Source organism: Sphaeramia orbicularis, chromosome 16, assembly GCF_902148855.1.
Source record: "Sphaeramia orbicularis chromosome 16, fSphaOr1.1, whole genome shotgun sequence".
In the NCBI taxonomy this organism is placed as follows: domain Eukaryota; kingdom Metazoa; phylum Chordata; class Actinopteri; order Kurtiformes; family Apogonidae; genus Sphaeramia; species Sphaeramia orbicularis.
Window position 1 is genome coordinate 55,333,164 of NC_043972.1, and position 25,528 is coordinate 55,358,691.

Genomic DNA, 25,528 nt, shown 5'->3' on the forward strand with positions numbered 1-25,528 from the left:
CAGAGGAAATATGACTTTGAATCTTGCTCTAGGCCATGCAAAGAGGCTCTGTACTTATGTTAACGCTGTTGTAACGCTGCTGACTTCAATGTAAAAAACAAAGTGAAAATGTATGAAAAAAAAAACAAAAGAAATGAAATGTTGTAAGTTCTTTGCTTGATGAGTGTTTTTGATTTGCAAATCTAAGTTGTATTCTGATTTATACTTTGTATATTTTCACCTTTGTGCTGAACAGTGATGAAAAGGTCAGGTTCAGCACAATGTGCCTGTTTTGCAACATGGAAATTTTTTGTGGTTAAGGTGAGCTGAGTGTAATCTTAATTATGAACTTGGAAACTTACTGTGGTCAAGAAATGCTAGCCTCCCTGCGCAAATGTTTGACCAAGGCATGACCTTTGATCAAACTGTCAAATGCATAAGTGCTATTTTGCAGATTTTGCAGATGTCCAATGCACTTGTTAAACTTAAAGTGAACTTTCAAATGGGTGTGTGCTCAGAGTGACTGACGTATGTACTGATGTGTTTTGCTTGACGTGTGTACTGACACATTTTACCTAGCGATTGTTAACCAATCATATGTGTTTGTTGAACTTATGTAACTGAGTATGGGAGTAACTAAACATGGGAGTCTTCAAAGAGTCACTAAAAACGATAAAACGTAATGGAAAGATTTTTATGTGTTAGATGAATAGTGTGTTTGATGGGACACTAGTGGTAAACTGCCTTCTCTGACAGCTCACAATTTTTTGATTTTTGTGAATCATTGCTGTTTTCAATAAACCAGATTCTGGGTTAACCTTTTTAAACTTCACTCTTGCCTATTGGTGGATTTTTTTTCTTCATTCTCCTTTTGTGTTTTTCCATTGGCAGCTTTAAGTGGTAAGTTTCTTTACCATATTAGTTAACCCACATTGCATGGCAGCCCGGCCTCTGGCCGGACCTCAGTTTTAACAGGATATCTGAGCAGGATAGAGAACACTGGCAGTCATGCACTTTTCAGGCACGTAGAGTTAAGCCCAGGGCGCAGCAAAGATAGTTACCTGGTGTTAAAATATAAAGGTATCTGGGGCAGTAATCCATTAACTAATATTATTGTAGTTTCTTGTGATTATTGTGCTACATGCTTAACATGTTATCATGTGTTCTTTAAGTCTTATTAAAGCACAGACTCAGAAATTCAAATAATGCTAAAATTGAAATATATGTTGAAATTGAAATAATGCTGGAATTCAAATGCTGAAATTCGTCAGACTCCTGCTCTCCAGGAAGCAGAGACTCAAGCACGACCTCTTGATTTTTCCCCCAATTTTTATGGTTATCATGTATTTTTTTTCTGTAAATCTCCTTGGGGGCATTTGTGAATTTTCAGGAAAATCAAAGTCTGTGATTTGAACTGGTCCGTTTTTTACAAGTGGACACCTAGTGCTGTCATCAGTCAGGTTTGGCCACAGTGCAGGATCATCAGCGACAACTGGAGGACCTTCCTTTGTTGATAATTCAGGCACAGGCGAGGAGGTGGTTTAGGAAGTGCAGGCTGGGACATCCTCTTGGGTTTCCTCAAAGGACTCCCCATAATCTACGCTGAATAAGACCATAATGATCAGCCTAATTATTACCATTTTAAATAATCCAAATTAGACATTATATTAGACTGGATAAATACTTTATTAAACCATAAAAACCCAAACACACACCATCAACCAAAACCATCTACTGATCTAAAATGTTAAGCCCTTATTGATCCACTAATCCTATCAATACATGTAAATAATTGGTGTAAAATGCAGTTTTTCGTCTTTTAATGGTCATCAGATATGACCCATTTGGACGTTCAGAGGCTCCGTAGTTACCATGGAAATACTGTCATCTTCTACAATATTGATTCACCAGTAAAACCCATGGAGTTGAATAAATGAGGGTGGATGAACACACTGGGTTTATATTTGATCAAAGATATTTTTGTTGAAAATATAACTTTCCCCCAATTTTTTTCCTGATTTGATAAAATAACTTTGAATTCACTCTGAGCTTTAATGAACATCTGCATAATCAGTGAATTAAATATAGGAAAATACATGATTCACACTGAAAAAACTTCCAATAAAGAGGATAGTATTACAATAAATGGTGATAAATCATTTAAGAAAGTTTATAAATAGGGAAAAATCTATTTGGGAACAGACACAAAAGTATCACTGGGTCTTTATGGGTTAATCCTTAATTGGGAAATTGCAGCAGCAGTAAGTATAGTAAGAAACAGAAATATAATAGAAGCACACAATAAAGAATAAATATACACCCAATAAAATGAAATAATTAATAAATAATGCACATACCTTTATCTCTAGAGGTTGTGGCAACTTTATGAGTAGACACAACCAGGAATTTAAGCAAAGCACCGGAATGAAAAAAGGTAACACTCATAAATCATGACTATACAGTAGTTGACTATCAGGATTATTAATTAGTTTATTTACAAAAACTACTTAAACATTATACCACCGAATATACAGAGGAAGTAATAGAACTAGTAATGGCAGATTATCCTGTAACTTCCACTATCAAAGCAGTTTTATCAATCAAAACATGAAACTGTCAGTGAAAACGTGTGTAAATGGGTCATTGCACTGAAAGTCACTGATTGTCTGATTTCATTCAACTGGAATTTCTGTTTTCATTCCACACACGTAGAGATGTTCGTATTATGTTCTTCACACACGTGCATTTCCCTTTTTCATCATTTCATTTGGACACTGTATATATACACTGGACACATTTTAACGGTCACATTTCAATCTCAACTTGAGGGAGAAAAGCTACTTCTTGAGCTCTGGAGAAGCTAACTGATTTCAGCTAGTAGCATTTATGCTAACAACTAGCATCGAGTACAAGCAGTGGAGAACAGCACGAGACCAGACTAGGGACCACTGAACCAAGAACCAACAACAAAGACCAGAATCAGAAGACCATCTGAGAGGGAAGCCCACTGAGGACCCGCCAAGGAAGACCGGACTGGACTTTCCATTATGGAACGGTAAGGACAGCAATATTAAAAATATTATTAGTTACAATCAGCTATATTCGCATATGTAAATTTTAGCTACTAGCTATGGCTAAATTGTAAATATCACCAATGTTAGGACAAAAATTCAAAAGATGTGATTGCATTGGCGATTAAATTACTAATTCTTCTTGATTTTTGTTTGTTATTTTGTAAGTTTAGTTGTTGATTATTTACCCCTTTGAAAATATATTATTGCAAGAAGGATATCATTAAGTTTTAATGTAAAACTATGAAATGTGTTTTAAGCTAACGTACATAAAACACACAACTAAACTGTGTACTGTGGTAGTTTGGATTGAAAGAAAGATTAGCATTCATGGCTAAGCTAATGCACATTGACATCAGTAGCTATTATTGTAGCACAGCATTTAGCATAAAAACGGCAGAAAGGATTATTATATAAACAATTAGCCAGCCTCTTAATTGGTAATTAGACGAAAATTATATAGCACTTTGGTTGCTAAATGTTTTCAAACAAGTTTGAAAAGTAGCTAAATTTGTTGTTAGGGCATTCTGAAAAGTTGCTAAATCTTTTTGGCATCAGTGTGTGGCTCTGTGCAGGTACTCTGGTCCTCCCACCGTCCAAACACACGCACCATAAGGTTCATGGGTCTGTGTGAATCAGACGTAGGTATGAATGGTTGTTTGTGTTTGTCAGCTACAGTGACAGTCCAGGCTGTTCCACCTTTGACCACTGATAACCAGGAAAAGCTCCTCACAATGAGTAAGCAGTTCACAAAATGGATGAATGGACATCTGGCAGAAATAATTAAAGAACTATCCACTATCCTTAATGAAACCAAACCACAAACAAAACTCCAACAACTACTGGTCAAACCCACAGATAAAATAACAGCACATCCCAGAATACTTGCACAGGTGTCTCTTAAAGTAACAGAACCTTTTTCCGTTTTACCTACGTTACAAATACATTACATTACAAGAAGGGAGCAGGAAGTTGAGTGTTAGAAACATGCAGAGAAACAACTTTGGAAACAAAGTCCGAAGTTTTTCACTGACTGTATGTGAGGCACGTGTTCTGAAATTACACAAAAGTCACTTTGTGAAAAGTCATGGTCTTATTTGATAAATAATCAAGCTCATTGACTTGCACTGCATATTTTTTTTTTACCAGAATGAACATGTTGAATCAGAATGTACTTCATCACTCTGATTTGGGTGTGAATCATATTGCATCGCATCATAGTGAGGGGACGAGGGTGCTGAGAAACTCCCCTGTGGGGGGTGTAGATAGGTGTGTGAGGGGCAGAGGTGATGGTGGTATCAGCAGGGGGGAGGCATCGTTCTGGAGGGGTGAGTGGAGCTGAAGTGTCGACGGTCACAGCAGGGTGGGGGGGCTACCATTCTGGATTGGTGTGAGGAGGGACATGAATGGGTGGGGGCCGGAGTGGGGACAGAGTCAAACCTGTTGAAATGCAAATTCAGCTCCTTGAAAGGTTGAATCTGAAGTAACTGGACTTGGTTCTTGGTTTGAAAGTGTTTCCCCTCTCATCCAAGAGGCTTCTTCAGTTCTCAGAATGTTGGGGCAGGAGCCGGTTATTGATCCTGTCAATACTGAGAGGATTCAAAGGATTTTCTCCAAACACAACATCCCTGTGCATTTCAAGCCCAGAAACACTGACAGAGACTGGACCACCCAAAGGACAAAACACAGGAATGCAAGAAGCTGATCCATGTGGTTTATGCAGTTGAATGTAGTGATCTGTTATAGGAGAAACTAAACAGCTGTTCCACAAACGCACGGTCCAACATTTACCTTCACCTCAAGAACCAAGGACACATGCTGGAGGATGAGAACGTCCACATCCTGGAGAGGGAAGACGGATGGTTTGGGAGAGGACTGAAAGAACCCATCTATGTGTAAATGAAACGGCCTTCTCTCAACAGGGGTGGGGGTCTACGCCACCACCCATCTCCTACTAATGCAGTCCAAACATCTGTGCTACGCAAGTTTCACCATCGTCCAGATAATGACCTACATAATGGCTCATTAAATGTACAAAGGCCTGGAGGTGTCGCTGACCCCCACCACTGATTGGTTTTATTGTATTTTTTTTAATTTTATTTTATTTTTTATTTCATTTAGATTTTGTTTTTCATTTCCCACAAAATGAGATCCATAATAACTAATCCTAGTCATCCATAGTAACTAATAGTTTTAAACACTGGTATTTTTTTTTTTTTAATCTATAAATGTATTTTATTTCTGCTTCCATCATATTTGCTGGTCTACATCTGTTGGAAAGACTTAAATAACTAGAAGCACTCGGAGAGCGCAGACCTCCGCCAAGGCAGATCAATGGGCCCCCGTGGCCCCCCCTCCCCCAGTCACCACCAAAATTTAATCATTTGTTCCTTGTGTCAGTATCAACATTTTCTGAAATTTTCATCCAAATCCGTCCATAACTTTTTGAATTATCTTGCACACGGTCAGACAGACAGACAGACAAACAGACAGACAGACAAACCAACGCCGACAAAACCATAACACAACAGTCTCTGGTCCCAGGATCTATTATCTTTACGAGTTCCAAAAGTCTCAACTGAACTGGGATAGAAAGCTTTTAAATTTTCTGCTCCCACTTTCTGGAACAATCTACAGAAGGAGATAAAACTAAAGGAACTGGTCTGTTTTAAAACATTCAAAGTCATTTTAAATGAATGGGAAAAGGATAAATCTGGATATAAATGTTTTTCTAATCGATTGAATAGGAGTTTGATGCTTTTAAGGAACATTGTTGTTATACTTTTAGTTCCTTCTCAGATAATGGTGATGCTTTATATATATGTTCTTATTTAGTGTTTTATGTATAATTTTAGTTCTGACTTTTATTCTATTTTATGTACAGTATATTGACATTTGAATATAGCGTTAACTTTGTACATTTAAATTGTTTCTATTAGCTTTAAATGCTGTCTAGTATTTAGCTAACTTTATGTTTTTTCCACTCTAACCAAGAATGCCTGTTTTTAAATTCACAGCCCAGTCCAGTTCTCATCTACAACGCATGCACACACATACACACACGCATGCACACACACACACACACACACCCCCACCCACCCACCCAAACCACTAGTTGCTAGTTTTAGATATAATTCAATGTGCCAATCACCTGCTGTTCCAATAGCGGTTACTGTAGGCCGTAGTGTCAGCAGGCTCCTCCCCTTTTCTACCATCAGGTAAAGCTGCTTGTGTATGGCCTTAGATTGGATTCTTTAGTAAAGAGAGCGCAGATACAGGAAACAAACGCGTAAAACGCTGTTAGACCAGTTCAAGTAGTTGACTCGTGCCCTCCATACACATTCAATGATTCCTTAACAGTTAACGACAGAAGCCCCTATGGTCCAAAAGTGTCCGCTTCGTAACAGAGTAGGCAAAGTTATGAACGGGAAAGTGAAAGTATGTCATAAACCATGCTGACATGTATCTTTGCGCAATTTTCAGTGGTTATACAGAAATTTGGAACCTATCCTAGTTATCACCATTTATTGTAATACTATCCTCTTTATTGGAAGTTTTTTCAGTGTAAATCATGTATTTTCCTATATCTAATTCACTGATCATGCAGATGTTCATTAAAGCTCAGAGTAAATTCAAAGTTATTTTATCAAATCAGGAAAAAAATTGGGGGAAAGTTATATTTTCAACAAAAATATCTTTGATCAAATATAAACCCAGTGTGTTCATCCACCCTCATTTATTCAACTCCATGGGTTTTACTGGTGAATCAATATTGTAGAAGATGACAGTATTTCCACGGTAACTACGGAGCCTCTGAACGTCCAAATGGGTCATATCTGATGACCACGAAAAGACGAAAAACTGCATTTTACACCAATTATTTACATGTATTGATAGGATTAGTGGATCAGTAAGGGTTTAACATTTTAGATCAGTAGATGGTTTTGGTCAGTGGTGATTGTTTGGGTTTTTATGGTTTTATAAAGTATTTATCCAGTCTAATATAATGTCTAATTTGGATTATTTAAAATGGTAATAATTAGGCTGATCATTATGGTCTTATTCAGCGCAGATTATGGGGAGTCCTTTGAGGAAACCCAAGAGGATGTCCCAGCCTGCACTTCCTAAACCACCTCCTCACCTGCACCTGAATTATCAACAAAGGAAGGTCCTCCAGTTGTCGCTGATGATCCTGCACTGTGGCCAAACCTGACTGATGACAGTACTAGGTGTCCACTTGTAAAAAAAAAAAAAAAGAACAGTTCAAATCACAGACTTTGATTTTCCTGAAAATTCACAAATGCCCCCAAGGAGATTCACAAAAGACAATTACATGATGATAACCATGAAAAATGGGGGAAAAAAATCAAGAGGTCGTGCTTGAGTCTCTGCCTCCTGGAGAGCAGGAGTCTGATGAATTTCAGCATTATTTCAATTTCAACATATATTTCAATTTTAGCATTACTTGAAATCAAGCATTATTTGAATTTCAGCATTGTTTGAATTTCGGAGTCCGTGCTTTAATAAGACTTAAAGAACACTCAGTGATGCACATGATAACATGTTAAGCACGTAGCACAATAATCACAAAAAACTACAATAATATTAGTTAATGGATTACTGCCCCAGATACCTTTATATTTTAACACCGGGTAACTACCTTTGCTGCGCTCTGGGCTTAACTCTACGTGCCTGAAAAATGCATGACTGCCAGTGTTCTCTATCCTGCTCAGATACCCCATTAAAACTGAGGTCCGGCCAGAGGCCGGGCTGCCAAGCGATGGGCGTTAACTAATATGGTAAAGAAACTTACCACTTAAAGCTGCCGATGGAAAAACACAAAAGGAGAATGAAGGAAAACTCCACCAATAAGTAAGGTTGAAGTTTAAAAAAGGTAAACCCAGAATCTGGTTTATTGAAAACAGCAATGATTCACAAAAATCAAAAAATTGTGAGCTGTCAGAGAAGGCAGTTTACCACTAGTATCCCATCAAACACACTGTTCGTCTAACACATAAAAATCTTCATTACATTTTATCATCTTTAGTGACTCTTTGAAGACTCCCATGCTTAGTTACTCCCATATTCAGTTACATAAGTTCAACAAACACACATGATTGGTTAACAATTGCTGGGTAAAATGCGTCAGTACACACGTCAAGCAAATCATGTCAGTATATACGTCAATCACTCGAAGCACACACCCATTTGAAAGTTCACTTTAAGTTTAACAAGTGCATTGGACATCTGCAAAATCTGCAAAATAGCACTTATGCATTTGACAGTTTGATCAAGGGTCACGCCTCAGTCGAACATTTGCACAGGGAGGCTAGCATTTCTTGACCACAGTAAGTTTCCAAGTTCATAATTAAGATTACACTCAGCTCACCTTAACCACAAAAAATTTCCATGTTGCAAAACAGGCACATTGTGCTGAACCTGACCTTTTCATCACTGTTCAGCACAAAGGTGAAAATACACAAAGTATAAATCAGAATACAACTTAGATTTGCAAATCAAAAACACTCGTCAAGCAAAGAACTTATAACATTTCATTTCTTTTGTTTTTTTTTCATACATTTTCACTTTGTTTTTTATATTGAGGTCAGCAGTATTACAATAGCATTAAGAAAAGTACAGAGCCTTTTTGCGTGGCCTAGAGCAAGATTCAGTCACACTTCATCTGTCATTTACAATAAGATACATCTCACTAACACATCAATTAAGGACAAAGTCATATTTCACTGCTACAAACGTGACAATAACTGAACCTGTACTGATAACATACCTAATTAATAACAAAGTAAGTAATAAAGTAGAATATTTAGAAGCAACAAATAACTGATTTATTCCACTTGAAACCCTTAAAATTGCAGGATAGTGTAAATGATTTATAAAGTAAAAAATAATATAATTCCAAATAGCATTCAAGATTTCTTTCAATTAAGACAGAGTAATCATAATTTCAGAGGCTTTTATATTTGTGAATGGACTAAAGTGAGGACAGATGTGAAGTGTAGATGGATTTGGGTTGTGGGTGTGAAATTATGGGATGGACTTGGGTCTCTCTCCAGTGTGGGTCCGTTGGTGGATTTTTAGGTGATTAGCTAGCATCAGTTATATGGTTTTTCTCCAGTGTGAATGTGTTGGTGATATTTAAGCCCACTCATTTGGGCGAAACTCTTTCCGCACTGGGCACAGGCTTATGGCTTTTTTCCAGTGTGGATGCGCTGGTGTCTTTTTAGATCACTTGCTCTGATAAAAGCATTTCCACACTGGTCACATTCATATGGGCTTTCTCCAGTGTGGATGCGTTGGTGGCTTTTTAGGTAACTTGCTGTGGTGAAAGCATTTCCACACTGGCCACACTCATATGGTTTTTCTCCAGTGTGGGTGTGTTGGTGATATTTAAGCCCACTCACTTGGACGAAACTCTTTCCACACTGGTCACATTTATATGGGCTTTCTCCAGTGTGGATGCGTTGGTGGATTTTTAGGTAACTTGCTGTGGTGAAAGCATTTCCACACTGGCCACACTCATATTGTTTTTCTCCAGTGTGGGTGTGTTGGTGATATTTAAGCCCACTCACTTGAATGAAACTCTTTCCACATTGGTCACATTCATATGGTCTTTCTCCAGTGTGGATGCGATGGTGTCTTTTTAGATCACTTGCTGTGGTGAAAGCATTTCCACACTGGTCACATTCATATGGTCTTTCTCCAGTGTGGATGCGTTGGTGCATTTTTAGGTGACTTGCTGTGGTGAAAGCGTTTCCACACTGGCCACACTCATATGGTTTTTCTCCAGTGTGGATGCGTTGGTGATATTTAAGCCCACTCATTTGGATGAAACTCTTTCCACATTGGTCACATTCATATGGTCTTTCTCCAGTGTGGATGCGTTGGTGTTTTTTTAGGTTATATGCTGTGGAGAAAGCATTTCCACATTGGTCACATTCATATGGCCTTTCTCCAGTGTGGATGTGTTGGTGATATTTAAGCCCACTCATTTGGATGAAACTCTTTCCACATTGGTCACATTCATATGGTCTTTCTCCAGTGTGGATGCGTTGGTGTTTTTTTAGGTTATATGCTGTGGAGAAAGTCTTTCCACACTGGTCACAGGTGGGTCTTCCATCCATGTTTGCTGGAATCAGGTGATCTTTGTCCAGATACAACTTTCAGCTTTCACTTCAAATCCACCTTTGGCTTCTCTCTACATCAAAACACAAAGAAACAGAAGAGGTGGTCACTGAAATGCAATGGAATGGAACACAACAAACACATCCCTTTCAAACCAGATTAAGCAGACAGACAAAATTAACTAGTTAGACAATTAATAGGACATTTTCAAACATTTAAAAACTCAGTCCTCTTATTCTACATGTGAAAATTGATGCAGATTAGAACAATTACAATAATTTTTTGTTTTATAAAAAACTCTTAGAACTTGTAGCACCACCACGATCATATGACGTTACCTAAGGTCACCAACTTGAAACGTATTTAATAATGGACTTCTTAAGGTTTTCTGAGGAAATTAAAGTTGGACATGTTCAATCTGCACATCAAAACACCAAAACGTGTCATTTATTGTTACCAATAGGTGGCACTATGAGTCTGATTCAATATTGTCATGTCATTATGTTCAGGGTGTGACTCTTATCATGCACATGGAGTTTAGTGCTGATTGGATGAAGAACTGTTGAGTTAAACCAGTTTTCTTTTTCTTGGTGATACATCCAAATTCAACACTGCACCCTGAACACATCGAGTAACAACCATTTAATGGAGATCAGGACTGGGCAAACGAGCTGAATTTGCATTTCAACAGGTTTGAATCTGTCCTGACTCCAGCCCCCACCCATTCAGGTCCCTCTTCACATCTCTCCAGTATGGAACACCCCACCACCACCACTCTTCCCTGTTACCATAGGCTCCTCTGCCCCTCCCTGTAACAGAGGAGGCCCTCCAGTCACCCCCCACCCCCCTTTCCTTCACTATGGAGGGAGAGGGAGACAAAGGCCAGGAAAGCCAACAATTACAAAAGACATCAGAAGTACAATGGGGGTGGGGGGTTTCACCAAGGAGCCAGAACTAAACATTACATTACAAATCCATCTACCAATAGTCTGCACCATCTCATATCACATCATCTCAACAATAAAAGTAGAAACACAACAATAGCATTACTGATACGAATTCTGCAATATCTGCAAAATAACACAATACAAAACATCAGTTCAAAGAAGCAAAACAACTGATTCAAACAGCAACAGATACTCAATGTTAAAAGGACAAACAATATTTGATATAACCTCACATACAACAGCAGGAGCAACAGCAGGAAAAATCCCTCCTCATCTCCTGCTCCATACACGACAAATTCAGTCAGATGACCTAGACAGCAGCTATCTGTGAGACATGAACGCACTAAACTCTTCTAACTCTCATCTCTGCTAAAACCATCTTCAAAACAAAAACCCATACAAAAACACTTAGACGGTGTATAAAACATCAGGAATACATATTTCTGTAAACCAACAGTCAACCTGGACTATGTCTAAATTAAAACCAAATGAAAGTTGCAAAAGTTCCCTCTGTATAAATCTAGGATTAACCACCATTTCACAAACTCCAGACCTGTTCCAGTACGACCTCAATTCTCACAAAATCTAGAAAAACTATTCAGTAAACAGTTGGACAAATTCATAGATAAACATAAAGCAGAGCAGAGGAACTTCACTGGCATTAATAGACTCAACAGAGGAAATCAGCAATTCAATAAATCCAAACCATCCCACAGTTGGAGTATTCACTGACCTCAGAAAAGCTTTTCAGTCCTAAAGATCCAATCTGTGACCCAGCAGCTCCAGAAGGTCTGTATGATGGCTCTGCATTTCCAGGATTTCATCCACTGAGGCAGGAAATCTACAAGTGGAACAAACAAACAGCAGACATGACTTTAACATCCTCCACTAGGGTTTGTCAACGGGGGTGGGACCGCCCCCCAGGGGGCGTTCTGGATGAGAAAGCTGAGAGGGGGGGGCTCAGGCACAAACGTTAGTCACTGTTACTCATCACAATGCAGAAGCAGGCCCGGACTGGCTAATCGGGAGGACCGGGACAATTCCCGGTGGGCCACTATAATATTTAGGCCGCAAGGGCTGGAGTTCACTTTAAATATATATTTAATATTTTATTTATTTATTTTTTGGGGGCCAGTGTTCAGTCATAGCACTGAGTTGATCACGTAATCTGCAGCCGCTGTTCCTGGGCCCCACCACCTCTACTAGCAAACTGTTTGTTTTCTTCCTCTTTTTTTGCGGACACACCGTGACCTGGCGTAACATGTCCTTGCATATGGTTAGTAGCTCTGTACTGTAGCTGTGGAGCATATACCATCTGTGCTCTGCAGGCTGTGGATGGTCAGCTGTGTTTGCTGTTTGAAACATGGATAATAGAAAGAGCAAGGGTGGTGTGGAGAAGCAAGAATGAAAAAGAGGAAAGCTCTTGAAGCAAACGCAGCCAAATGTGCCAAAATCTGCAACTTTTTCACACAAACGACCTCCCGGTTGGAAACAACTAATGAGGACGATGAACCGGGTAAACCACCTTTCAAGTTAGTTAATTATTGAGTCAATGAATTGTGTGGCATTGTGGCGTGGAACATAACGTTATGCAATTTAAATAATAGTATGATGCGACGCCACATAACTGGGAAACTTTGTCTTGTAGCTCCTCAGAGTCAGAAAGCAGATCCAGCAGCAGACACCAGCCATGAGCCCACAAGTCCAGAGTGGGCAGGTAGGACTGCTCATAGAGGGAAGATTATTAGAAGAAATAGGCTCCAATGAAGAGTATGGTGTAGGCCTGTTCAGTATGAAAGGTGCTCTGAGATGCTCCATGATTCAGCACTACATGAATGAAACTGACACCAAGGCTTTGCAAAATAGAAGATTTGTGCTGAGAATTATGACCATTTTTAAAATGTGCTTTAGTGTCAGAAGCAGAGCCAGGAGCCAGTAGTGATGAGGGGATTGTTCCTGTCAGGATGGAAGGAAAAGGTGAGCTGTTGGAACAGACTGTGTGAACAAGCATTAGTTCCAGTAAAACCACTTTCTAGACCCAAACCATAGTCCTGACCTATTTTAATTTTTATTATTAAAAGTGAGACAGTAAATACACAAAGCCCACAACTGAAAGGCAATAGCATAAAGTAATATTAAATAAACCTGCATATTTTGCAAATGTAAATATCTTAATTGGTTAAGTAAGTCAAAATGTCTGTAGATATTATTTTTTATTGTGATACAGGTGCAGGCGAGTCTAGAGAAACTGGAGGAAGTGTGAAAGGGAGAGCAGAGTCTGCTGATGACAGAGGAGCAGCTCAGCAGCACAACCCTGAACCACTAGGCACAAATGAGACAGATGAAGATGAGTCTGTTGTTAGCTTTGATTGCTTTGCTCGCCCTCAGTCACAGGATACACATATTTTTTTCTTATCATCTTCAACTGGAGCAGCAATGTGACGTTGATGACGTTTGATACCAGCAGTGGCCAGCTAACGGGCCAGGAGCCACCACCACTAGCGGCTAGCTACCGGGCCAGGAGCGAATGTAGGACGTTTCGGACTTGGACGTTTCGGCCTAAGATGTTTCGGCCTAGGACATTCCGGACTAGGATGTTTCGGACTGCACTTTTTGCAGAGTAGGACTTTTCGGACAAATCATATTTTCAAAGACAAACACCATAAATTTATGTTTATTTGCAATAATTTTGATACTTTAATTTGAGTATATTGTATACAATTTTAATATGTGATCGAGTGAATAATAAAATTATATGCAAATAAACATAAATTTATGGTGTTTGTTTTTGAAAATATGATTTGTCCGAAAAGTCCTACTCTGCAAAAAGTGCAGTCCGAAACATCCTAGTCCGGAACGTCCTAGGCCGAAACGTCCTAGGCTGAAACGTCCAAGTCCGAAACGTCCGTCCACCGCCAGGAGCCACCACCACCAGCGGCTAGCTACCAGGCTAGGCCAGGAGCCAAGCTAATACAGGAAACATGGCAACTAAAAAACTTGCAGAGGACATGGAAGAAGTTAAGAAGTCTTTGAACTTTATGTCTGAGGAACTAAGCAAGGTGGCAAAACAACAGACGGGACTACTGGATTTAATTGAGGAAATGCGGAAATTGAAGGAGGTGATCAGGGAAAAAGACAAGAAAATAGACGAACTGGAAAGAAGAGTTGAAGATCTGGAGCAGTGCATAAGGATGGATGATCTAATGATAACAGGACTAAAGACAAACCATCGCACTTATGCAAGCATCACAGCAGGTGACAAGGACGGTGAGGATGCATCAAACACTGAATTATACTCTCTGGAGGAACAAGTTATTAAGTTTTTAAACAGCAAAGACATTGCTTTACACCATAAAGATATAGCTGTTTGTCACACCTTACCCCAAAAACAGAGTAAGAGGCCAAACATTATTATTCGTTTGGTGAGTAGAAAACAGAAGATTGAAGTGCTTAAGCATGCAAAAAAACTTAAGGGCACAGGGGTGTACATAAATGAAAATTTAACAAAGAGAAATGCTGCAATTGCAAGACAAGCAAGAATCTTGAAAAAGGAAAAAAAAAATTCAAGACACATGGGTAAGAAACTGTAAGGTAATGATAAGACTGAATGGTACTCCTGAACGGGCCAAAGTTATTGTTATTAGAGATATAACTGAGCTTGATCAATACAAATGAAAATGAAGAACAAAGTACAGAGGTGGACCAATGGACATATGTCATATCTGAATTTTGTTGTGATGGAGCTGTGAGGTCAGTTACTGTTGGGGACTGAAATATGAGAATGTGTGAATACACTGAATTTAAGTCTTTTGACTTTAAAGATCACAAACCCTATGTTTTAGAGAATGATATTGATCCAGAGACTCACTTCTACCACAGCATTAAAACAACATGTGAATATTATTCAGAAGACAAGTATAAGTCTAAAATGAAGGGTTTTTCGGTGATTCACTTTAATAGCAGGAGTCTCTATAGTAATTTTGATAAAATTAAAGATTATTTGCAACAATTTCAGCATAAATTTAGTGTAATAGCAATTTCAGAGACTTGGCTGAGTGATGAGAAAGGGTTACATGATGAGTTAGAAGGATATGAGATGTTTTGGCAAAACAGAGCCAATAAAAGAGGAGGGGGCGTGGCCCTATTTGTGTTAAATGATTTGAAATGTAAGATAAATGGTGACTTGACAGTTGCTATAGACAATCTGATGGAATGTGTAACGGTTGAAATTAAGATGGAAAAACACAAAAACATATTTCTTAGTTGTATTTACAGGACACCAGGGTCATGTATTGAGAAATTCAATAAGGAGATTACTGAGTTATATGAAAAATATTGTGATAAGGTGATTCTGGTTTGTGGTGACTTTAACATTGATCTACTGAAATGGAATGAACATGCAAAAACAACAGAATTTGTAAATACTATGTTTAGTTTGAGTTTTCATCCTGTAATTACAAAACCAAGTAGAATCACATTGGAAAGCGCAACATTGATTGATAATATTTTTTACAAACATTATTGATGGTGAAATAACGAGTGGTCTATTTCTGACTGACATAAGTGATCATTTACCAGTTTTTGTAGAACTGGAAATGAACAACAAATTATCTTTACCCAACTATAAGCAAAAACCTTGTGTGGTTAGAACAAAGTCACCAGAAGCAATTATGGCCTTAAATGAGGAACTCATAAATTATGACTGGCATGACGTTTATGTAGATGATGTTAATGATTCATATAATGCTTTCCTAGACATATTCCTGACATTGTACAACAGACATTGTCCTGTGAAAGAATATAGACAAGATTTTAAAAAGAATAAGAAACCATGGTTAACTAAGGGATTGGAAAGGGCTTGTAAGAAGAAAAACAGGCTCTATAGGGAATTTCTGAAGCACAGAATGAAAGAAAAAGAGAATAAATATAAAAGATACAAAAACAGATTGACAACAATCATAAGAACACATAAAAAAGCCTATTATGATAAGTTGTTAGAAATACACAAAAATGATATTAAAGGTACTTGGAGAGTGTTAAATGATATGATTAAAAAAAGTAATAAAAAGAATTTTGCTACATATGTTGTTAAAACTGGTGACACTGTGGTGGAAAATATAGAGGACATCGTGAACATATTTAATGATTTTTTTGTTAATGTCGGTCCAAATTTGGCAAAAGATATTACCAAGTGGGAAAAGGATGATAAAACCTTTGATTTTGATATTGAAAACAATAATTCAATGTTTCTTGGTGGAGTTTGTGAAAGTGAAGTGTTGGAAGTGGTCAGGAAATTTAAAAATAAAAAATCTACTGATAGAAATTCCATTGATATGTCACTCATAAAACAAGTGATAAACAGTATCCTTCAACCATTCACGTATGTATGTAACAAATCATTTGAAACAGGCACTTTTCCAGAAAACATGAAAATAGCTAAAGTGATTCCGATTTATAAAAATGGTGATAAGCACATGATGTCAAATTATAGACCGGTGTCACTGTTACCACAATTTTCTAAAATTCTTGAGAAACTGTTTGTAAAGAGGTTAGATGACTACATAGACAAATATAGGATATTAAATGATCACCAGTACGGATTTAGGAAAAACCGATCAACATCTCTAGCAGTAATGGAATTTGCAGAAAATATAGCAGCAGCGGTGGATCAGAAACAACATACTGTTGGTGTTTTTATTGATTTAAGGAAAGCATTTGACACAATTGATCACTCAATATTACTCCGGAAATGTGAAATGTATGGTATAAGAGGTGTGACGCAAAACTGGTTAAAAAGTTATTTACAAAATAGGTCTCAGTATGTATCAATTGGAAATACAAATTCACAACTTAGAAAAGTAACATGTGGGGTCCCACAAGGTTCAGTTCTGGGACCCAAGTTATTTATACTTTATTTAAATGATATTTTTATGGCATCTAGTGAGTTAAAATTTACAATATTTGCAGATGATACTAATTTGCTTTATTCAGGAGCAAATATGAAACAAATATTAGAAACTGTGGAAAAGGAATTGATCAAGTTAAAAAAATGGTTTGATGTAAATAAGTTATCACTTAATGAAGATAAAACAAAATTTATGGTTTTTGGTGGTGCTAGGGGAAATGATGATATAAAACTGAAAATTAATGAAATTGAAATTGAAAGGGTGTATGAAACAAAATTTTTGGGAGTGATTATTGACCATAAACTCTGTTGGAAACCACAAATAGAATATATCAAACGCAAAATGTCCAAGGCTGTTGTGATTCTTTATGAAACTCGAGACTTGTTAAACAAAAAATGTTTGCATATGTTGTACTGTTCACTTGTAATGCCATATATGTCATACTGTGTGGAAGTATGGGGCAATGTGTATAAAACTAATTTAGACCCGATAATTAAACTCCAAAAAAGAGCTATTAGAGTCATAAACAAAGCTGGTTATCTCCAATCAAGTAATCCACTTTTTGTAGAATCTGGTTTACTAAAATTTTTTGACATTGTATATTTAAAAACAATGGAATTTATGTTTCGCGTTAAAAGTAAAAACCTTCCTTTTTGTATTCAGAAAATTTTTAAGTTAAGAGAAGGACATTATAATTTAAGAGGGATGTTTGTGTTTGAAAAATGTAAAGTAAGAACAAACGTTAAATATCACAGTGTTTCAATTATTGGTGTCAAGCTATGGAACAAACTGAAGGATGAAGTGAAATTGTGTAGCTCACTGTTGAGTTTCAAAAAGACTTTAATTTGTCAAAATTCTGAAGGGCTATGAAAGTAATATGATTACAAAACGATTTATAACACTGAATGTAGTATAATTTGTGTTTAAGTATTTACCTGCTGCAACTACGGGTGTAGACGTGAATTTAGGATGTGAATAGGAGAAGCAGAAATAAGCGTCCGGCTTCAGCTTCTTCCTTTTTCAGTTACAAAATGTGTTAATTTTATGTTTGTTTGTTTTTTTAAATATGTATGTGTTTTGTTTTGTTGTTGCTGTTTTTTTAAAAAATATGTATATGTTTTGTATTTAACTGAAATAAACATTCATTCATTCATTCATTCATTCATTCATCAAACCCCTAATATAACTATACCAAAAGTTTGCAATGGCAACGATGGAACAAACTACAAGTAAGTTGTGATGGAAATATTTTGTTGCAAAGGATACTAAAATGATGAAAGTGCAGCAAGCTTTATTTTTTTTTAAATTATCTTTTTATTTAATATTTTTATATATTCTTTCATTTCAAACATTTTAAAGGTTTGAAAAATGTTAACACTTATAAGAACAAAAATATAGATTCTGTTATTGTTGTGTTGTGAGGAATAATAATTTTGGAGACGTCGATGTGCACTCACTGTTGAAATAAATCCACATTGTGAAGCAACCTTTACTTGCGCTGAATTGGAAATATTTTAGAAAATACACTGAATTACAAGGCTTTGCAGAACAGTGTGTAGACCTAACATGTAAGGTTATAATTCCATGATTTTAATAATAATCGGTCGTGATCTAAAGTGGGCCGGTCTGAGGTATGAAACTCCAGGGCTGAAAATGAGTCTCAGTCCGGCCCTGTGTAGAAGTATCTATATCAGAACAAACTCCGTTCTATTGAACATGAAATAAGATTAAACTTTGTATTTTGGTCGGAATTAGAAATATCTGCGCTGCTGGTGCTCTCGTGTTCCTACTACCGCCATGTTATCTCCATAGCAACGGCCCTAAACAAACTCCTATGCAGCGAGATATCCAGGAGGAAAAAGACTTGGGGAGATTTGAGCTCAAACTGCTCCTAAGTATCAAAAGATGAGAATCTGTGTCCAAACCCACCGACTAACATCGAGTAGAATGAAGTTGGATGAACCCGCTTCACGGCTTGTCTCTGGCTCTTACAGCAAAAACAAAGGAGGAACAAAAGGGGCTGGAACTTCCTGGAATGACAACAGCTGCATTCTGATTGGTTTGTCATGCCAGTATACAGTGCTCTGATTCGTCCATGTAAAGTAAAGCGTGTCGATGCAAACGGCTCGATGATTGGTCAGAGATTTGTCTCTGCATCATTGTGTCATCAATGCGCGTCCTGCCATTTAAAAACCAGATATGGAAGTGTACAGTAAATACAGCGGTAGGCTAATCCATGATGACAGCCCGCAAAACCACACCGTGGTCGGTCCAGGAGGTTCAGACATTTCTGTCCTTGGTGGAAGATGAAAAGATTCAGCGTGAGTTTGACGGAACAACACGGAAGTTACGCACAGCGTCGCTATGACGACCAGGTATTCTAAAGTCAACACTGCTATGTTGTTTCCGGTGTAACTATGGAGACGGTCTACACGCGCTGTCTTCAGGAGCTCCCAAAACTTCATATCAGCGATGTTCCTCAGATTGGACCAACTCCAACACCTCCCAGTAAAGTGGACAGAGGATTCCAACTGGATGTGGATCATATAGACATGATTTGGAAGGGAAGGAAGAACTTTGAACAGGTTGACGTGAACGTTAGCTAACAACTGGAGGACTGGATTATGTGCGTCATCTGGGGTTTGTTCTTCACAACGTTGTGATATTGTGACATTTCAAACCTGGGTTCTGTCTCTGTCATCAGTCGTTAATATCTATTGAACTTGATCTGTCTACAGTATTGTGTCTGCTGTCATACACATGTTGGTGTGAGTGAGTACCCGAATACATTTGGAACCACAACGATGCATGTTCTCCAGTGTCCAATAAAGATAGGTCATCGGGGAAAGTCAGCGTGAGAGCCTTGTGGTTCAGATCAATGAGGAAAAACCAGGCACCACACAAATGAACCGTAGGCAGGAAGCTGTGGAAATGTGTTCAAGGCCATTCAGAGGGTTCCAGTTCAGTTCAGCATTAGCTCCATGTACAGTCACAGAAAAAAAAATATTAGACCACCCCTTGTTTTCTTCAGTTTCTTGTTCATTTTAATGCCCAGTTCAACTAAAGGTACATTTGTTTAGACAAATATAATGATAACAACAAAACTGGCTCATGATAGTTTAATTTCAGAGCTGATATCCATCCATTTAACATGTTTTCTTGATAAAAACCAAAATCACTTCAGTTCTTCCATCGATATCTATGGCACTGTACTGACAAAAACAGTGCTTTTAGACATTCCATGTTTTCTTTTCTGTCTGTTTTAGTCACATGATACGCACAGGAGTTAGTACTGGATTGCATAACTATTGTTTTTGATGACTTTTGATGGTCTAATCATTTTTTTCATGACTGTATGTCCTCTGGGTATATATCTGTCTCTGTCGTCTTGAATGTCAAAATCTTGTTTATAGCCAACTTGATCATGATCTTTCTTTTTTTTTTTTTAATGGATGTACAGCAAACTGAACTAGAACTATTAAAAAGTAGAACAGCAAATGTTCATATAATTACTAATAACTACAACAAATGTCCACGAGTGTTAATACTAGTACTACAAATACAAGTATTAACAGTGGATATACTACGACTACAAATACAAGTATTAACAGTGGATGTACTACTACTACAAATACAAGTATTAACAGTGGATGTACTACTACCACAAATACAAGTATTAACAGTGGATATACTACTACTACAAATACAAGTATTAACAGTGGATGTACTACTACTACAAATACAAGTATTAACAGCGGATACACTACTACAAATACAAGTATTAACAGTGAAAGTACTACTCCTACAAATACAAGTATTAACAGTGGACGCACTACTACTACAAATACTGGTATTAACAGTAGATGTACTACTACAATAATGCTGAAAATCAAATAATTCTCAAATTTAAGGGTCAGTGTTAAATCCACAGAAGTACTGGACTAAAAAAACAAACACATGCTCTTGTACTGAGCGTACAGTACAGTAGTATCTTTGCTTCCAAAATCAGAGATGGTTTTTACTTGATTTCTCTCTGCATTGATTTGTTGTTTTTTTTCCCATGACAATGATTTTAAATGTTCTACCTCTAAATTTTTAAAATATTTGTCATACTCTGAATGTAAATAATACCTCTCAACCACAACTAACCATCTACTTTCTTCACATCTCACTTAGGAAGAAAAATTTCCCATTAAACTTTGGGGAATATATACATGTTTATATCTGAAATCAGCATAAACAGGACATCTTCCAGGTGTTTGTTTGTTTATTTGTTTCGAATATAACATTCAACCAAACAACGAAAAGGTTTATTTAAAATGAAAAGAAAACATGAGAAAAGGAGTGGGATGACAGCTGTAGACATGATGTGTCCCAATATTTATGTCCATATCATTTACATACATCCATATAACAATTTAAACCAAACTAACCAATGCAATGATATTTGTCCTAATATAAATCTATATTATGACATTTGTGACTATTGTTTTGTATCCCAGACCCCTGTTAGAAAACAAACACCTAAATTCAACATGTCCACATACTTTTGTCCATATAGTGTAAATCCCACCCACTGACAGATCCCATTGTAATAACATAATCAACATTAATACTACTTTACCTGTAAATGTCAGAATGTTATGGCTGATCACTGGAGGAAGAAAAATCTCCCATTAAACTTTAAGGAAATATTTATGTTTATGTCTCAAATCATCATGAACAGGACATCTTACAGCTGTAGACATGATGTGTCCCAATATTTATGTCCATATCATTTATATACATCCATATAACAATTTAAACCAAACTAGCCAATGCAATGTCATTTGTTTCATTAGGTTCCTGATTTCAGGAGTCCATACAGACAGTTCAAATATACTGGAATAAATCTGCCTGTTCATCCTATAATAGAAGAATCCTAGAATTGACCCAGAACATGTGTGGGTCAATATCACTATACGGTACCTTTCAGACTTAGTAGATTTTCCACTTAACTTTATTTTAATATTATATTCGATTTTCTTATTTTACTAGTTTTCTTTTATAATTTTATTTTCTGATGTATTGGTTTTTTATTCATATTGTTGCACTGACTGGAAAACACAATGACAATAAAGGATATTCTATTCTATTCTATTCTATTCTATTCTATTCTATTCTATTCTATTCTATTCTATTCTATTCTATTCTGTTTGATGTCATGATAATCATCTTTACCTGTGTAAAACTAACAGAAGTAACATACAGGGTGGGGAAGCAAAATTTACAATGAACATTTAGTTCTTTTTTTCTCAGCAGGCACTACGTCAGTTGTTTTGAAACCAAACATATATTGATGTCATAATCATAGCTAACACTACTATCCATACCTTTTCAGAAACTTTTGCCCATTTGAGTAATCAGGAAAGCAAACATCAAAGAGTGTGTGATTTGCTGAATGCACTCGTCACACCAAAGGAGATTTCAAAAATAGTTGGAGTGTCCATAAAGACTGTTTATAATGTAAAGAAGAGAATGACTATGAGCAAAACTATTACAAGAAGTCTGGAAGTGGAGGAAGCAACAAAAACATATCAAAGCTTTTATGAAAGTTCTCAAATCCAAAATCCTAAAGGATCCAACCAAATCCATGAGAAAAATGGCAATTGAACTTGAGGTACTGTAGACAACAAGACTGTTAGAAATGCAGTAAAATTTGATTTGAAGATTTAAATTCTCATGACTTTCAATTAACTAATTGGTCATACACTGTCTTTCAATCCCTGCCTCAAAATATTGTAAATTTTGCTTCCCCACCCTGTATATTATCATTATTTTCACATTTTTCTCCGTTATCAGGTTTGTCTCATTAGGTTTGTGTTGTTATTTATTATCTGATACTAATTTCTGTCTGATATGTTCACCTGAAAAACAATAAACCTGTTCATTAAACTCCAGTGGAGCTACTATTAGTCATTAGACATGCAGGTTTATAGATATGAAGAGTTGTCTAAGGGTGGAGCTTTCACTGATTTATACGCGACAGTGATAAAAACAATCACCAGAAGTGAAAAAAGAACAACTCCGTCTCATGAACACTGTACAAAGTGAGTATTTGTTGATGTTCACTGAACAGAAATTAGTTTTTCATCTTATTCTCCAGCTTGAAAATGTTGTTGAAAACTTTTCAGAGCTTCGTGGTGTTCCTCAAAACCGCTCAGTGAGTGAATCTAAACACAGTAGAGGATATGACAGAAGACACAGCTGAGTGGATTTGACTTGAAAGACGCTGATTCTGAAGGAGAACATCAGGAGTGTGTGTTTGCATCTCTCAAACCTCCTCATCTGTGTTTTGTCTCCCCCTGCTGGTGACTCCTGTAAGAGCATGTGTTTGGGTTTTCAGTCCAATACCACTGAGGATTTAACACTGACCCCTGGACCGGTTCCGTCTGGGTTAAAGTTCATGGTTCGGGCAGATTTCATCAGAGGATCTGGGAGAAGGGATGCCTGAGCAGCTCCTGGGCACTCAGCCTGTGTTTGGCCTCCACCGAGATGCAGAGGATGAAGTCCCACAGCTGTTCAGACGTGTGTGAGGGCAGCAGGGGGTTGGTGGGCTGGGTGGTGGGCTGGAATATTGCTGCCATGGCCTTGAATTCAGCCTAGGGAGAATTTTGTGTCAGCACATCCACCACTGTACAACCCAGACTCCTGCAAAAAGACCAACAGGATCAGTTTAATGGAAGCGACAGTTGAAGAGTGAAGATGAAACTGATGATAAATCTGATTTCAAACCCATTCATCCAGGTGTCTTTAGCTGGATGAAAAATACAGAGGACAAATGTCACAGTATACACTCAAACTATCTGCATGGTTTACATTGAACCATCTGTGCCTCATTAGAACCACATCATTTTAATAACACAACTATATTTTCACACTTATTTATGTATATTTCATTCATTATCATATTGATCATATATTCTCTAGCACATATTGTACAAATTTCAGTTTTACTTGTGCCTTAATAGAGTGTTTTAATATGTATATTTGGTATATATATTCAGAGCTATATATGTTTGTATATTTACAGCTTTATATACACTGCCCAGGCAAAAAAAAAGTCCCATATGTAATATTTGACTGCACCACCTTTGGTTTGGATTACAGGAGACATTCATTGTCACATCTTTTTTACCACATGATGCTTATGTAGTGTCACAATAAGGTTCATAATATTTGTTCCATCCATAGTTACATTAATTTTGGATTATTGTTGATGTAGAATCGGACGGCTGTATCAAGTCTTCATCACATCCCAAATTAGAGTCTGGACTTTATGGAGGCGAATCCATGTGTGAAAATGATGTCTCATTCTCCCTGAACCATTCTGTCCCAAGCCTGATGATCCTGATTAATCCGGTCATTGTCCAGTCTGTAGGACATTAAAGACATGCATCTGCAGATTTCACACAGTTTATGAGTTCAGTCAAAGTATATGGAAGCCATGTTGTTGACAGTCTATGATCCTCAGGCCACATTGTGGAGGACAGTACAGACCACATGATGTCACATGACCTCAAAGGGCTGATCCTTAAGTGGTGAAGATAGTGAAAGCCTGCCTTCAGGAGGTCAAAGGTCATTTGGATCCTGGTATGGACATGACTGTAGGCCTGCTGTGGTTCCTGGGGGTCTGTGTATGGTGTCAGGAGAAAAAGCTGGCAGGTAGACCCCCTGTCCCCCAGGAAGACCCCCTGTCCCCCAGGTAGACTCCCTGTCCCCCAGGAAGACCCCCTGTCCCCCAGGTAGACCCCCTGTCCCCCAGGTAGACCCCCTGTCCCCGAGGTAGACCCCCCTGTCCCCCATGTAGACCCCCTGTCCCTCATAAACACACCAGACTCTTCATCTGTAAATACAAAACCTCATCATCACGTTGCTGTTCAAATGGGCATACACTTTCAACTAAATAACGTAAAGAAACGTATAAACATATTTTGATACGTATTTGTCAGTACTTTGATATGGCAAGAATAATAATTAACTTAATTTATGTTTTTGTGGTAAAAAAAAAAAAAAAAAGCCAAAATAATCCTGCTAACGGATCAAATAAAAAAATGCTTTTTTTTTTTACTTACTCAAATGGCTAAAATGCCCCGTTTCTGACAAAACTTCACATAAAATACAATTAAATATGTTAACTAATATGTGTTTATATAACACCAGTTAGTGTTGGAGCAAAAATGTGTCATAATTAAAATTTCATTCGGGGCAAAAGAAAGTAACAGATCAAATTACCCACTGAGTAACAGATCAAAACAAACTACAGCAGTGTTGTTCAACCTTGGGGTTGGGACCCCATGTGGGGTCGCCTGAAATTTCTAGTAATTGATAAAAATAAAATAAAAAACTTACTAATAAAACTCTGTGTTGAGTTGACAGAGCCAATCCAATCCATATCAGACAAACTGTGGTTGTGAAACTGCAGCACTGTGGTTCTGTTTAT

At 37.4% G+C, this 25,528-nt stretch overlaps 3 protein-coding genes and 2 pseudogenes across 3 annotated transcripts in view; 3 read left to right on the top strand and 2 right to left on the bottom strand.

Moving 5' to 3' along the window:
- LOC115436241 (NLR family CARD domain-containing protein 3-like) overlaps window positions 1-25,528 on the top strand; it is a 1,147,354-nt gene that overhangs the window by 782,784 nt on the left and 339,042 nt on the right. The window lies entirely within an intron of this gene.
- LOC115436275 (zinc finger protein 664-like) overlaps window positions 1-25,528 on the bottom strand; it is a 1,196,486-nt pseudogene that overhangs the window by 305,996 nt on the left and 864,962 nt on the right.
- The window catches only part of LOC115436287 (zinc finger protein 431-like), a 676,852-nt gene that overhangs the window by 285,254 nt on the left and 366,070 nt on the right, over window positions 1-25,528 (top strand). The window lies entirely within an intron of this gene.
- Window positions 1-25,528, top strand: part of LOC115436309 (gastrula zinc finger protein XlCGF8.2DB-like) — a 56,513-nt pseudogene that overhangs the window by 7,483 nt on the left and 23,502 nt on the right.
- Window positions 9,223-11,987, bottom strand: LOC115436305 (zinc finger protein 2 homolog). Its single transcript, XM_030159148.1, has 2 exons — window positions 11,874-11,987; window positions 9,223-10,266 (listed from the first exon to the last, which is right to left on the bottom strand). The coding sequence occupies exon 2, from the start codon at window positions 10,190-10,192 to the stop codon at window positions 9,254-9,256; it is 939 nt and encodes a 312-aa protein (XP_030015008.1). The 5' UTR covers window positions 10,193-10,266; window positions 11,874-11,987; the 3' UTR covers window positions 9,223-9,253.

Bases quoted from the DNA above. Each gene is read 5' to 3' on its own strand.
- LOC115436305 (XM_030159148.1), bottom strand. From the start codon at position 10,192: ATGGATGGAAGACCCACCTGTGACCAGTGTGGAAAGACTTTCTCCACA.